This window comes from Lycium ferocissimum, chromosome 1, assembly GCF_029784015.1.
Source record: "Lycium ferocissimum isolate CSIRO_LF1 chromosome 1, AGI_CSIRO_Lferr_CH_V1, whole genome shotgun sequence".
NCBI classification, from domain to species: domain Eukaryota; kingdom Viridiplantae; phylum Streptophyta; class Magnoliopsida; order Solanales; family Solanaceae; genus Lycium; species Lycium ferocissimum.
Genome location: NC_081342.1, coordinates 55,356,598 through 55,370,680, shown reverse-complemented (window position 1 = coordinate 55,370,680; position 14,083 = coordinate 55,356,598). Strand labels below are relative to the sequence as shown.

General features: G+C 38.6%; 2 protein-coding genes and 1 non-coding gene across 3 annotated transcripts; 2 read left to right on the top strand and 1 right to left on the bottom strand.

The window, feature by feature from the left end:
• Positions 1-3,002: 3,002 nt before the first annotated feature.
• Positions 3,003-3,110, bottom strand: LOC132031589 (small nucleolar RNA R71). Its single transcript, XR_009408312.1, has one exon. It is a non-coding gene; the product is annotated as a small nucleolar RNA R71 (small nucleolar RNA).
• A 620-nt stretch (positions 3,111-3,730) lies between these two features.
• On the top strand, positions 3,731-5,065 carry LOC132065431 (uncharacterized). The gene is made up of 4 exons (XM_059458831.1): positions 3,731-3,949; positions 4,040-4,412; positions 4,664-4,785; positions 5,003-5,065. The coding sequence occupies exons 1-4, from the start codon at positions 3,731-3,733 to the stop codon at positions 5,063-5,065; spliced, it is 777 nt and encodes a 258-aa protein (XP_059314814.1).
• A 413-nt stretch (positions 5,066-5,478) lies between these two features.
• LOC132065421 (uncharacterized) lies at positions 5,479-9,182 on the top strand. Its single transcript, XM_059458826.1, has 7 exons — positions 5,479-5,730; positions 5,791-6,022; positions 6,179-6,298; positions 6,410-6,546; positions 6,925-7,223; positions 7,340-7,601; positions 9,093-9,182. Exons 1-7 carry the CDS (start codon positions 5,479-5,481, stop codon positions 9,180-9,182), a joined length of 1,392 nt encoding a protein of 463 aa, XP_059314809.1.
• Positions 9,183-14,083: the final 4,901 nt, after the last annotated feature.

Below are 14,083 nucleotides of genomic sequence, written 5' to 3'. Positions count from 1 at the left end.
TTTTGGATAATTGAATAATTAATTGGATAAGAGGATGGTTCGCCCGCCGGGGGGTTAGCGTGGGTGCCATCACGATGTATTTGGATCGTGACAGAAACTTTGTCTAGAGCTTTGAATTATTTGCATTTTAATGATAAGTTCACCGATTTTTCTACGCATAAGAAGGGCCCTCAAATTAATCATCTCAGTTATGTTGATGATTTAGCTTTTTTGTTTTACTCCTGGGGATAAAAGTTCCATCAAATTGATCATGTCACTTTTGAAAGAGTATCAACTTGCCTCAGGACACGATATTAACAAGGATAAAAGTTATTTCTTAACCCATAGCAAGGTTGATTGGACAAGATTACCGAATAGAAAGATAAAAAAAAAAAAAAAAAAAAAAAAAAAAAAATTGGACAAAGTTACAATCAATCCTCCTTTCCTTTTAATTATAAGGGTTGTCATATCTAGTGGTAGAAAGGAAATATTTTATTTCTCTGACATTTTCAAAAGGATTATTAACAAGATTTCAGTTGGCAAGGCAAACAGCTTTCTCCTAGAGGGAAGGCTGTCATTATTAAGCATATTCAGCAATCTTAGACTTTACATATTTTTGTTGCTTTGATGCCTCCTGTGACTATTATTTATGAGATTGAAATGCAGTTTGCCAGCTTCTTTTGGGGCTAGAAAAATGGTAAGAATAGTTATCATTGGGCTTCTTAGGAGAACATGTGCTTTCCTAAAGAGGGAGGACTTGGTTTTAAAAGTTTGTCTGATATCTGTAATACCTTCTCTGCCAAGAGGTGGTGGAGATTAAGGAATGAACCCTCTATTTGGGCTCAGTTTTTAAAAGCAAAGTATTGTATGTTACGCTTGTCTTTCAAACATGCATAGAAAAGCTTCACATGACTTGGTTTTTCATTGGTGACTAATATAGTCGCCAGCTAATTTTATCCCGATATAGGAAACTATTTTTTAAGGTTGATTATGAAAGCCTTTTGTACCAAAGAACTATTAAGAGATCTAGTTATCACCAAAGAAAAGTGATACTTGGCACAAATATCTATATGTCACGCCACTTTCCCTCTAATTCTTAGTACTTTAATCGCATTATTTATAATGAAATTGTTGTATTTGAGCTTATGTTGCTATGTTTGTGTTTAGGTACAATGAGGTAGAATGAAGGAAATCCGAGCAATTTTGAGTGAAATGGGCACTTATTGCACTCGAACAAGATGATGAGAGGAGCGTGCAATACTTAGAACGAAAAACGGGTCACTGAAGGCAAGCGATGGGTGCGCATCACGTAAGCAGCGCACAGAGATGCACTCTCTGACCAAGTCTTTTTGTTATTAGGCAAAGTTACACCGCGATGGGCTCGCGTTGCGTTTTTTTACTTCATTGCATCTTCGGCCTTTATTTCTCGATTTGATCGGGATTTGGTTTTTATTATCACAGACTTTAACCTAGACTATAAATCGAGGTTTTTACATTGTAAACGACGGCGGGGACATATTCTTGAGCAGTGTAACCATCGTTCTTAGGTTTATTTCTTTTCTTCTTAATTTTAGTCACAAAACCCTATGTTATTCATGAATTCTTGTTTCTCTTCGTGAACCATGAGTAGCTAAACTCTCTAATTCTAGGGTTGTGGTGAAGACATAATAGTTGGTTTGATGACAATGTTTATCTATTGAGTTTCCATCGGTTGCTTATCTATTCTTGTGCTTAACTGTTTAATTACTTGATCACTAGTTAAACACTATCTGTGGTGTGTAAATTGAACTTGAGAAAGGGAATTTGCATGCGTAATAAGAATAAATAGGGCTTGTTTGTATTCACCTTAGGGTAATCGTTTCGCTATTGAGGATAGTGATATACCCTTAGCCTTGCTTAGTTGGTTATGGAGAATCAAATGCGTTCTTGTTATTTTCTAGCGATCATATAGATATACACGTTAGAGTAACTTGAATAGACTTGTGAGCAATTTGAGAGATACTCATAAAGTAAATATTAACTCGTAAACTAGTAACCTAGAAAATAAAATAAGGAGAATTGTCAGAAGACTTAACTGGATTGTCGAAAGCCATGACCCTGAAACTCTTTCTCATCTGATAAACCTTATAGTCTTTTTCCTAGTCATCTCAATCACAAAGTCTTCATTTTTATTAGTTTCTTTCAATTAATACTTTAGTTACACCAAACATCTTGATTTTACTCTCTTTAATAGTTACGATTGAATTTGAATTGGTAAATAGTAGAAAGTATAAGTCTCTGTGGGTACGATATCTGGACTTAAATCCTATATTACTTATACTACAACATATACTTGCGTATGCGTTTGGGAGCAACAAGTTTTTGGCCCGTTGTCGGGGACTTAGAAAAATGTACTATTTTTGTTGTTTGAATTCTATTTTTTCAATTCAAGTTTTTACTCTGTTTCTTGTCTACTAGTGCTCCTCAGGGGATTTCTCTCGTTTATGCCAGACACTCGAAATAAAGGAAAAGCATTATCTATCTTTGACCCAGAAATTGAAAGGACGTTACACAAGCAGAAAAAGCTGGTAGAAGATGGGCGTGCTCTTGCTTTTTTTGACAACACTGAAGTCGAAAACAAGGCAGTTGAAAGAGTTGCTGAGATGGCCCAACAAAATCGATTTCCAAGGTACAATTTTGCTAGACCCAGTCTAGTGAATATTGCTAAGGCTATTGTCAAGCCTAATATCGATGAAAACTTTGAGCTGAAAGAAGAAATAGTGTAGCTGGTGCAAAATACGTGCCAGTATGAGGGTAAACCTCATGAAAACCCACATAAGCACTTGAGGACGTTTGTCGAGCTGAGCGAGAATTTTCACTATAAGGATGTCTCCGACGACTATGTGAAGATGGCACTATTTCCATTCTCATTGATTGGCGAAGCAAAGGAGTGGCTGCAGAATCTGCCTTCCGGGTCTATTACCTCTTGGCAAATGTTGTCAGGCAAGTTCATCAAAAATTTCTTCTCATCTAGGAAGATGAAGGAGCTAAGAGGGAAAATTGCTAATTTCACTCAGAAAGATTCTGAATCTTTGCCACAAGCATGGGAGAGGTACAAGGGCTACTTGATAGACTGTCCACATCATATGCAACCAAAGGAGATCATCGGATACTACTTTGGGGAGGGGCTGAGGCATGACTCTAGAGCATTATTGAATGCTTCAAATTTGGGGACCAAATCTTGACTAAAACATATGATGAGATAGAAGATCTTTTGGATCTTATGTCTCAAGGTAGTCAAGAGTACTCAGAACCAAGTCACTTAGGGGTAACACAGAAAGCTGCTGGAGTGCTTTATGTAGATGATATTACTGCAATTCGAGCAGACCTTGGTCAACTTTTTCATCTTTGTTAACAGGCTGACCAATGCTCCATTCGGTAATTAGGTGCAACAAGTTCATCAAGTACAAGCACATTGCGATGATTGTGGCAGAGAACATCTATTTGCAAATTGTCCTTCAAATCCATCTAACCCATAATCAATCTATACATGGGACACCAAAATTAGGATGGCGGACATCAGTTTGGAAGCAAATACAATTCGAATTATCAGAACAATTATCAAAAGCCTCAAGGGCAGCATGTGAGTTACTCTTTGGAGGAAACAATAAAGCAATGGATGTCTCAGAACTAGCAGATCTCTCAATAGCAGCAACAGGTGATCAATGAAATGCAAAAATCCATCCATGAGCTAGAATGTCAGATGGGACATATGGTAGTTTCTCAAACTATTAGACCACATGGTGCTCTTCCAAGCAATATCAAAAAGAATTCGAAAGAACAACTTCATGCTGTCTCTATGAGGAATGGTAGACAATTGGAAGAAGTTACTCCAAAGAACAAGAAGGTGAATGCTGAGCTGATTCTTGCTAAGAGGACAGAAACTGAACAAAAGATTACTAATAATGTTGCAGAGCAGTTAGAGTTAGTGGCATATAGGCCACAACCACCGTTTTCGAAAATACTATAGAAGCAAAAGGTAGCTTTGGGTTGTAAGAAATTCCTTGAGATCTTGAAACAGGTACACATCAACATCCCTTTGGTGGAGCTCTTGCAAGAGGTTCTGAAATATGCTAAGTACATCAAAGATGTTGATGCAAACAAAAGATGTGTGATAGATATCGAGACTGTAGCGCTTATTGAAGAGTTTAGTTGCAGAGTGAGGAGCAAGATTCCACCAAAGCTAAAAAATTGGGGCAGTTTCACCATCTCGATCGCTATTGATAACATGGAGGTTGGGCTAGCATTGTGTGATTTGGGTGCTAGTATTAATCTGATGCCCACCTCTGTGTTCCAGAAGTTGGGATTGGGTGACCCGAGACCAATAACAGTCACTTCGCAATTGGCATATAGATCTCCGGCATACCCTGTTGGTATAATTGAAGATGTTGAAAGTGGGTCCATTTATCCTACTAGTTGACTTCATCATTCTTGATTATGAAGCCGACAAGAATGTATCTCTTATTATGGGAGGGGATTCTTAGCTACTGTTGATGCAGTCATCAGGGTAATATAGATGGGAAGATGTTCATAACGGTAAATAAGTGATAAGCTACTTTTGACGTGTTCAAAGCTACTAAGTTGCCTCCCCATTATGAGGAATTAAAGATGATAATAGTGATAGAACTGTAGCTAACAATTGCAGAGCTAGATAACTTTTTGGATTTTAGAGATCTCTTGGAGATAGAGTTGGTATATGATGAGGATTTAATGGAAAATGAGGCAGTCGAGGAGTGTCTTCACATTCTTGACACTTCTTGTGCCTATGTACATGCCAATAAGACGTTTGAAGATTGAGAGAGAATGAAATCTTGGAAGAAGCCAAAACTTTCCATTGAGGAGGCCCCGGTTCTTGAGCTGAAACCCTAACCTTCTCATTTACGTTATGCTTTTTTGGGCAGTGGTAACACATTTCCTATAATACTCTCTAGGCAGTGGTAACACATTGCCCGTAATGCTCTCTGCCTTTTTGTTTGATATGCAGGTTGAACATGTGTTGCGAGGAATTAAGAGACATGATCTGAGCTCTAGGATGGACTATAGCTGACATTTGCGGGATCAACAACTCATTTTGTATGCACAAGATATTGATGGAGGAGGATAGCAATCCAGTGTTGAAAATCATAGATGACTGAACCCATCATGAAAGAGGTGGTGAAGAAAGAAGTGATTAAATGGTTTGACGCATGCATTGTTTAACCCATCTCAGACAGCAAATGGGCGAGTCCTGTTTAATGTTTCCCGACAAAAGGGGGCATAACCATAGTGAAAAACAAAATATATGAACTGCTACCCTAGAAAACGATCACTAGTTGGCGGATTTGCATTGATTATCGGAAGTTAAACACTGTAACTAGAAAAAATCACTTTCCTCTGCCCTTTATGGATCAGATGTTGGATCAATTAGCGGGGTGCGACTATTATTATTTCCTGGATGGATATTAAGGTTACAACCAGATCATGATAGCACCTAAAGATGAAGAGAAGACTATTTTCACTTGTCCTTATGGCACTTTCTCATTTCGAACGATGCCCTTTGGATTATGCAATGCTCCAAATACTTTCAAGAGATGTATGATGGTTGTTTTAACTGATATGGTGGAAAATTTTATAAAAGTATTCATGGACGATTTCTCGGTCTTTGGTGGTTCTTTTGATGAAAGTTTACGGTATCTTGATGCGGTGTTAGCTCGATGTGAAGAGACGAATGTGGTACTTAAATGGGAAAAATTCCATTTCATTGTTTGAGAAGGCATTGTTCTTGGACATAAGGTGTCAAGAAGAGGCATTGAAGTCGACAGGGATAAAATAGAAGCAATCGAGAAATTGCCACCTCCTATATTTGTTAGAGGGGTGTGCAGTTTTCTTGGGCATGCAAGTTTCTATCGGCGGTTCATCAAGGACTTCTCAAAGATCGCGAATTTGATGTGTAAGTTGCTTGATAAAGATATGAAGTTCATGTTCAATGAAGCCTTTCTGAAGGGTTTGGACGAGCTCAAGTTGGGTTAGTAACTACGTCTATCATCATCGCACCCGATTGGACTCTGCCATTTATTTTGATGTGTGATGCGAGTGATTTTTCTTTAGGGGCTGTTCTCAGGTAGAAAAGAGACAAGATCTTTTGATCCCATTTATTAGGCCAGCAAAACACTTGATGCAGCCCAGATGAACTATACAGTTACGGAGAATGAGTTATTGGCAGTGGTCTACGCCTTTGACAAATTCAGATCTTACTTGGTGGGGACAAAGGCGTTAGTGCATACTGATCACACTATTGCTCGTTATTTGTTCACAAAGAAAGATGCAAAGCCGAGACTCATTCATTCAGTGTTATAGCTGCAAGAGTTTGATATCAAAATTCTTGATTGAAAGGGCACAAAGCACTAAGTAGCAGATCACATATTGAGACTTGGAGATCAAGAGCTTGTTGATGAAGTTGTGGTGATTAAGGAGACCTTCCCAGATGAGCAACTTTTTGCTCGTCAATCAGCAGAACTACCTTGGTATGTAGATATGGTGAATTATCTGGTAAGTGAAGTGTACATGCCTTTGTTAATCACGAGAGAAAGAAGCGGCTCCTGCATGATAGTAGATTCTATATTTAGGACAAGCCATATCTTTACAAAATCAGCCTAGATCAATTGGTGCGAAGATGTGTCCCAACAAAGGAAGTGCATGCAATTCTTGAGAGTTATCACTCGTCACCTTATGGGGGCCATCATAGCAGTAACAGAATAGTAGTTAAGGTACTTCAGTCAGGTTTCTAATGGCCAACATTGTTTAAAAATGCTCATGCTTTCGTAAGAAAGTGTTACAATTTTCAAAGAACGGGGAACATCTCAAAGTGCCATGAAATGCCATTGAATAGTATCTTGGAGATTGAGGTGTTCGATTGCTGGGGTATAGATTTCATGGGACCCTTCATTCCATCCAAGGGGAACAAGTACATTGTTATCGCGGTCGATTACGTGTCAAAGTGGGATTCCACTCCCAACCAATGATGCTAATGTGGTGGCTAGATTCTTGAAAAAGAACATCTTCACACGTTTCGAGACCCCGAGGGCTATTATCAGTGATCAAGGTGCGCACTTCTGCGACAGGCTTTTTGATAAGTTATTGGCTAAGTATGGGGTAAAACACAAGGTGGCAACTTCATATCACCCTCAGATCAGTGGCCATGTGGAGGTATCAAATCATAAGATTAAGTGAATTCTGGAGAAGACTGTACACATAAACAAGAAGGTTTGGTCCCGAAACTTGATGACGCTCTTTGGGCCTATAGAAATGCCTAAAAAACTTCTATTGAAACCTCTCCATGTAGGTTGGTTCTCGGTAAGGCATGTCATCTCCTTGTTAAGCTTAAGCATAGAGAATATTGGGCGATCAAGAAGCTGAATTTGGACATGGAAACAGCAGGCGAAAAGCGGAAGTTGCAACTACATGAACTTGATGAGTTTCGATTTCATACATATGAGAATGCAAAACTCTACAATCAATGGACTAAGAGACTACACGACAAGCACATTCAACACCGCAAGTTTGAGCTTGGGCAGTTAGCGTTACTGTATAATTCAAGGCTCAAGGTGCTCGGTGGAAAGTTGAAGAGCAAGTAGTCTAGACTATTAGAGATAGTTCGTGTGCCAACACATGGAGCGGTTGAGCTGAAACCACTAAACTCTGGCGAGACCTTCTTAGTGAATGGGCAGCGAGTGAAACAGTATTTTGGAGAGGTCATTGATCGCGCGAGGACCTCCGTGGATCTTGAAGAGGCTTGAAAGAGCATGCATCGTGGCTCGATGTTAAATCAAGCGCTTCTCGGGAGGCAACCCGTGTTTGTAAAATTAGCATAAGGAAAAGAACAAAAAAATGACGAGAAAAGAAGAAAAACACAAAAAGATGTCATGCCACAACCTTAACTAATGAGCTTGTGTGGAGGCAACCCAACTTTTCGTGCTTATAGTCCATGTTTGTTCATGTTGCAGGGCTAGGGAAGGAGCGAGAACGCAAAACGAGTGAAAAATAATAAAACTCTAGGTTTGTTTGAGAGCTGCTTGTGCGTCGCACAAACAGCGAGTATGGTGCTCTGAGTGACTGAAGTGTGAGTTCAGAGAGGGTACATTTGAGCGATACCTGTGCGACGCGCAAGCATCGCCTAAGTTCTCTGAGTGTCAGAAAATTGGTAACCCCGCGGTGCTTGCGCGATGCACATCCAGCGCGGGGATCGACCCAGTTCAAAAAAAATATTTTCTAAGTTAAAAGGCACATAACCCTCGCCATTACTTCATAAGTTTAAAATACCAAACAGCTCTCACTAAAAAAAACAAAAAAATAAAAATAAAAAGCCTCTCCCTAACTCTCATTTTAATCCCAATAAACACCCAAGAACTTGTGTCAATCACCTCATAACATCACAAGGTAAGTGACTCTCGTCCTCCATTCATGAAATCCCTTCCCCTTTTTCCATCGTTCTTGAAGTTATGAAGGTTGAAAATCCTAATGTTATACGTTTGGGCGAAATTGAGATGGGGATTGGTATTGTTTGTTTATTTATGATGCTTAGGGTTAGAAAGTGACTCCCATTGTAAAAGGAGGGTTTCACAACCCACCATTGTTGTCAAATTCAAAGGGAAGATTCTATGCTTACAAGGTGTTCGATAAAATGCTTGAACCAAGTTTTGTGTGCAATTGTAAAGTCTTGAGTAGCAATGTAGCATTAAACAATCATAAGAACCTTTGGGCATCAATTTGAGCTAGAAATTCAAGGGTTTTGGAGGAAATTGATAACACACCACAACCCAAGCCTTAAAATATGATCTCTTATTTTTGTATTGTTTTCTTTTTATACTAGCATAGAATGAGTTAACTTCTTCGTTTTAAGTAGTTTGAAATAAGTGTGGGGTTAGTTTACCCCGAATGAGCACCAAAAGAAGAAATAACCACAATTAGTGCCCGAATTTAAGAAGTCAAGTACTCCAAACACAAGTACATGTAATAGAACTAAGTGTGGGGTCATTCCACTACCCTATTTGGTTATTGAATTGTTACTTATTGTTTAGAATGCTTTGTTGTTGCAGGCACAATGGTTAATCCAAAAAGCAAATGCAAAGTCGTTGCCTTCTCCTCCCAAGGCACAAAGAGAGAGCGTTCTAGAAACCCTCCAATAATAATAAAAAAGGAACCAAGTCTGGAGTAGGTAAGAACCCAACCACTTCTATTCCTTGGCTTCGTCTTCAAGGCCTCTCCCTCAATTCATCCGAGATGGTGGTCACGCGAACGAATGATATGACACTTTTGACCTCTCGGAAGGGTACATCTATGAACGCACGGTCAATCAGTCCCGTTGAAATTTCAGGGACATATACAAACAAATCATCGACATGGGATGGAAGTCAGTCTTTGACCAGCAGAGTCCAATGAACATCGATCTTATTTTGGAGATATATGCCAATTTTAGGGCGGAACATTTAGATGAGGAGCAGTTGTCCCTCTTCATTCCGGCCGAATGGGTGCTTTTGCTGGCATCTACTTTGTGTGCAACACTTGGCGTCCTAGATCATCCGATTGAGCCATTGGTAGGATTTATCCGGGGTCGACTATAAAGAAATTAGAGAGACAATGTGTGGGCCTGATTCTAAGGCCAAATGGGCCTGGTATAATGACAAGTACAAAAGGCACAAGAGCTTGGAATGAGAAACTTTCAGAGGGAGGAACGTGTATGGTTGAGGTTGTTGAACTACAGGGTGTGCAGAAGGACATGGTGTGTATTGTCTACTTTCTCATGACGGGGAAACCCCTAAACATTGGGTATTAGATGATCCAAGAGATGAAGCGAGTGAGGGAGGGCAAGTCTCATAGGTTAAGCTTTGGCAACATACTCACATCATACTAGAAGAGGATTAATGAGAGGGTGGTTGACCCTCGTGATAGAGTGCTTCCTTCACCTGATAGCGTGATTAACTTCTCCAAGGTCAATGCCCCAGAGCAAACCACCAAGCACAATCTCACTCTAGCTGAGGAGAGGTCAGCACAATCCACATTGATAGCCCAAATGCACAAGATAGCAGTGTTGCAGGCTGAGCATTTCCATATAGACTTCTCGAGTGTCTATGCAGAAGCACCACATACAGTGTACTCGCGAATACTTCTCGGGAAGGAAGCCTAATTGCCTACCGATAAAGATATGAACTCGGCCTATCTTATGACGGCCGATGCAGAAGCAGAGGTGGAAGTGTAGTCAAATACTCAGGGCGACAAGGATGAGGAAGATGATGAAGTCGAGCCATCTGTTATCAAGGCTGATGATGAAGCAGAGGAAGATGACTATGCCCTAGTTGGCCCAGGTAGTATTTCTCGTCTTACTCTATTTTTATTTTTCATATGCATTGAGGGCACTGCATGAAATTAAGTGTGGTGGGAGGTACATCTCAAGATAGGATGCTTATCTTTGTAGGATTTTTTTCTTTTACTTTCTTTTCTTACTTTTAGGATTAAGATTCTAGTTTTTTTGTTCTTTTGATTAGTAGTTAACCTCATAATAAGAAAAAAAAAACTGAAAACATTGAAAAAGTCAAAAAGATTTTGCTTTCTAGTTTTATTAGATCCTCAGTAGTGGCATAAGGCATCTATGTAATTTTCGTTTGTTTTTAGTCCATAGGAGAAGAATTCAAGCCTTTAATACCATTCAAATGCTAGGTACTCGGGTTAGGTGAAATATTGGCAATGTGAGCGATTCTTGATTTTGATTTGAAAGCATGCCTTGAAAACAAATAACCTTTCTCGAAACACTTCAATCATATTTTGTTAGCTCATGTATGACCCATTTGGTATGATTGATATGTTGTTGCTTGATTCGAGGGACGATGTGGATCCTTTTTGCATTGATTATGTGCCATGTGTGTGTAAGGATAATTGTGTATAATACATGCCTTGTATAGATGTCTAGAACTTGCCCTGTGTGTTCGTAAAACGAAATGAAGTGTGTTGTGACTTAGGAAGTGATAGAGGCATTTCTTTGTTAGCCTAAATTTTAACTTGTCCTACCAACATGTACATATTACCCTAGTGATCCTTTAGCCTTTTCTTTGATAGCAGTCGATAAGTCCATACCCTTTTGTTCTAATTGGCCTAATCTTGATCCATAATACTCCTTGGGCACTTTAATGATAAATTGATATTATTGGAGTTGGGATGTGAAAAAAGAGGAGAGTACTTGTTGGTTGAAATCTAGTGAAGTCTATTGGTGCACCTAAGGAAAAGCAATTTCGCTTATTAGTTGGTAATCGAAAAAGAAAATGAAAAAATACTGAAACTAAAAAGAAAAAGAAAAAAAATGGTTGATTATCACCAAATAAAAGTTCCCCATCTAACTTGTGTTGTCAAAAATGTGGTGCTTAAATATAAAGAAATAAATTAGGTTTTGATTTGGGAGGATTGGTTGGTTGTAGAAATTGGTTGACGAAGAAAGTTGTGTGAAACGATTGTGTTGTATGTATTAAAGTACTTAGGGAGGATCACTATTATCCAAATATTTCCTACCCATCCCTTAGCCTACGTTATAACCCCTTAAGTCCTACTTGATCCTATGTTCAACATACTTATATTAGTGAAGCGGTTACACTACGGGCAAACTTATGGTTCGTCGTGTTTGACATGTGATGTTCTTTATGAGAGTGAGCGTAATTTGTTGATTTCATGTCCATTGAAATAAAATTATTTTATTCATGTGAGATATATATGGACAATTCTCTTTCAGTGAGGACACATAGCTGGCAATAGATTGGTGAAGTGTTGGATTCTCGGTTAAGTAGCATGATTGTTTTGTTTGAGTGGAGTCTTTGAGTCATATATTTATGAAAGTAAGATTGTTCTTGAGAAGGTTTTTTGTTGGTGTTGTAAACAAAAAATCTTGATTATTAGCATGGGTTTCGTAAGGATTGACTCAATGTTGTTTGAAATGTGATTTTGAAAATGGTCATGTTAACCAAAGCCTGAATAGGCCTATTTGAGTGGCATGGTTGTGAATGTGTGGTAGGTTGGTGATGCACCTTTGAAATCAAAACAAGACCGGTACTAGTGAAGTGTTTTGGCATGGGTTGACCCTTAAGAATAGGTTTCACCATATTGATCATATCTTGTTCAATGGTGTCCCAACACTTCTGAAAAAACATACTAGAGAAACTATCTAGACCTGTAGAACTATTGGTGTCAATGTCAAACATGTCATCTTTAACTTCATCATTGGATATATATCCTATAAGCATCTGATTGTCCTCAATTCTAAAAGACTTAGGAATATAGTCTAATACACTAAGATCAATGTATGTATGGCTTTGGGAGAAGAGATCGTGATAAAAGTCCACAACAGCTCTAGCAATGTCATCCTCTTCCTCTGGCCAATCATTCCCATTATTGATTATAGGATCTTCATATGATGTCCCCTTCCTCTGAACACTGAATGAAAATATTTAGTATTTTCATCACCTTCTATCTTCCATTTAAGATGTGCTTTTTGTCTCCAAAAGGCATCAACAATTTAAGATGTAGGACCAAGTCAGCCTTTGCTTTGTTCATGCTCATTCTATCATTCTACTCTAATGTATTCAGGTATTTTTCTTCACAATCCATCACCTGCTTCTCCAACTAATTATTTTTTGATGAAAAGGTCACCTATTTTGTTTTTGGACCAATCACTAAGAGCCTTGCTCACCCTTTTCTTTTTTTGCTGGACTGTCCAAAATATATTTCCCTCAACATGTTGATTCCATTGAGCCTTTACTATATCCTGGAAATGCTCCTGGTCAGCACAGAAGTTCAAGAACTTGAAATACCTAATATTATCGGTAGCTTGATTCTTGTAGAGTTATAAGTAAAGGACAGTGATCAGAGCTCATTCTAGCCAAGTGTTAGACATAAATAGAAATGAACAGGGATCCCAACTCATCATTAGCTACCATCCTATTCAATCTCTTCCATATTATGATATCTTCCTTCCTTTTATTACATCAAGTAAAAGCATTACCACTCTAACCCATATTTGAGAGCTCGCAGTCAGTTAAACACTCAACAAAATCCATGTTCTTGCTCAGTTTATGTGGTGTGCCTCCTACCTTCTCATGTGGATCTAGTACGCAGTTAAAATCACCACAGATAATTCAAGGTTGATTGATAGTAGATGTAATAGCCCGCATGTGTTCCCATAATTGGACTCTATCAACAGATCTAGTTTTTGCATATTCCATATATATGAGGAATTCAATATTGACCTTGTTACGAAGAATCTGCAAAAGCATCTGATCATCATTGGCATACACATTACACTTAAAATCAGAGCTCCAAGATATCCAGATTTTACTGCTACTGTTAACAAAGCATCCTTGCATACCAAGGTTTTGTCTATAATTTTCAATGTTTTCCTCGTTGATAAAAGGTTCCTGAATTGCAACAAAAGAGGTTTTTTGATAAGACCTTTTAATCTTTCAGTAGCTACTTGGGAATTTATGCCACTAATGTTTCAATTAAGAACCTTCTTCATTAACGTTCTTATTGGAAGGTTTTTGTAGAATTTTCTTCTGTCTCCCGGTGAGAGGAGCTTTTTGATCATGTGAATCAGCATGTTTCTTGTTTGGTGCCATAAATTCATGATCATTTCTTGTATCAACATCCCCTTTGTTCACCTTTTTCCAATTGGTATTTTTGCTGGTGCAGATGTCCTGTTGTTCTTCCTCTTCTTCCATAGATCCTACTGATGACTCTTGTGAAGTATCTTCCTCAATAGAGTCCTCTTCTGCCCATTCATCAGGAGGATTTTCTTTCTCATTCTTTTCCTTTCCAAAGTTTTGTTGTTGTGCACCTATTTCAACAACTTTGTCTTTATTTCTTGAGACTGGATGGTATGGGTCAATTTTATCCTTGTTTTTCCCCCTTTGCATTGCTTCCTTCTCCTATCTCAGTATCATTCCTTTCTTTTCCTTGTGATCTCCTTTTCTTCATACTACTGGCAGTTTTCCATTCTTCTGGTTTGATGACCACTTGCCGTTCATTGGGATTTCTAATGTTATAAGTGACT

Bases quoted from the DNA above. Each gene is read 5' to 3' on its own strand.
- LOC132065431 (XM_059458831.1), top strand. From the start codon at position 3,731: ATGGTAGTTTCTCAAACTATTAGACCACATGGTGCTCTTCCAAGCAAT. The intron at 4,413-4,663 runs GTGGGTCCATTT...TAACAATTGCAG, and splicing joins TATAATTGAAGATGTTGAAA to AGCTAGATAACTTTTTGGAT. The intron at 4,786-5,002 runs GTACATGCCAAT...TTTGATATGCAG, and splicing joins TTGACACTTCTTGTGCCTAT to GTTGAACATGTGTTGCGAGG.
- LOC132065421 (XM_059458826.1), top strand. From the start codon at position 5,479: ATGATAGCACCTAAAGATGAAGAGAAGACTATTTTCACTTGTCCTTAT. The intron at 5,731-5,790 runs GTACTTAAATGG...CTTGGACATAAG, and splicing joins GATGTGAAGAGACGAATGTG to GTGTCAAGAAGAGGCATTGA. The intron at 7,224-7,339 runs GTGAATTCTGGA...CTCTCCATGTAG, and splicing joins GTATCAAATCATAAGATTAA to GTTGGTTCTCGGTAAGGCAT.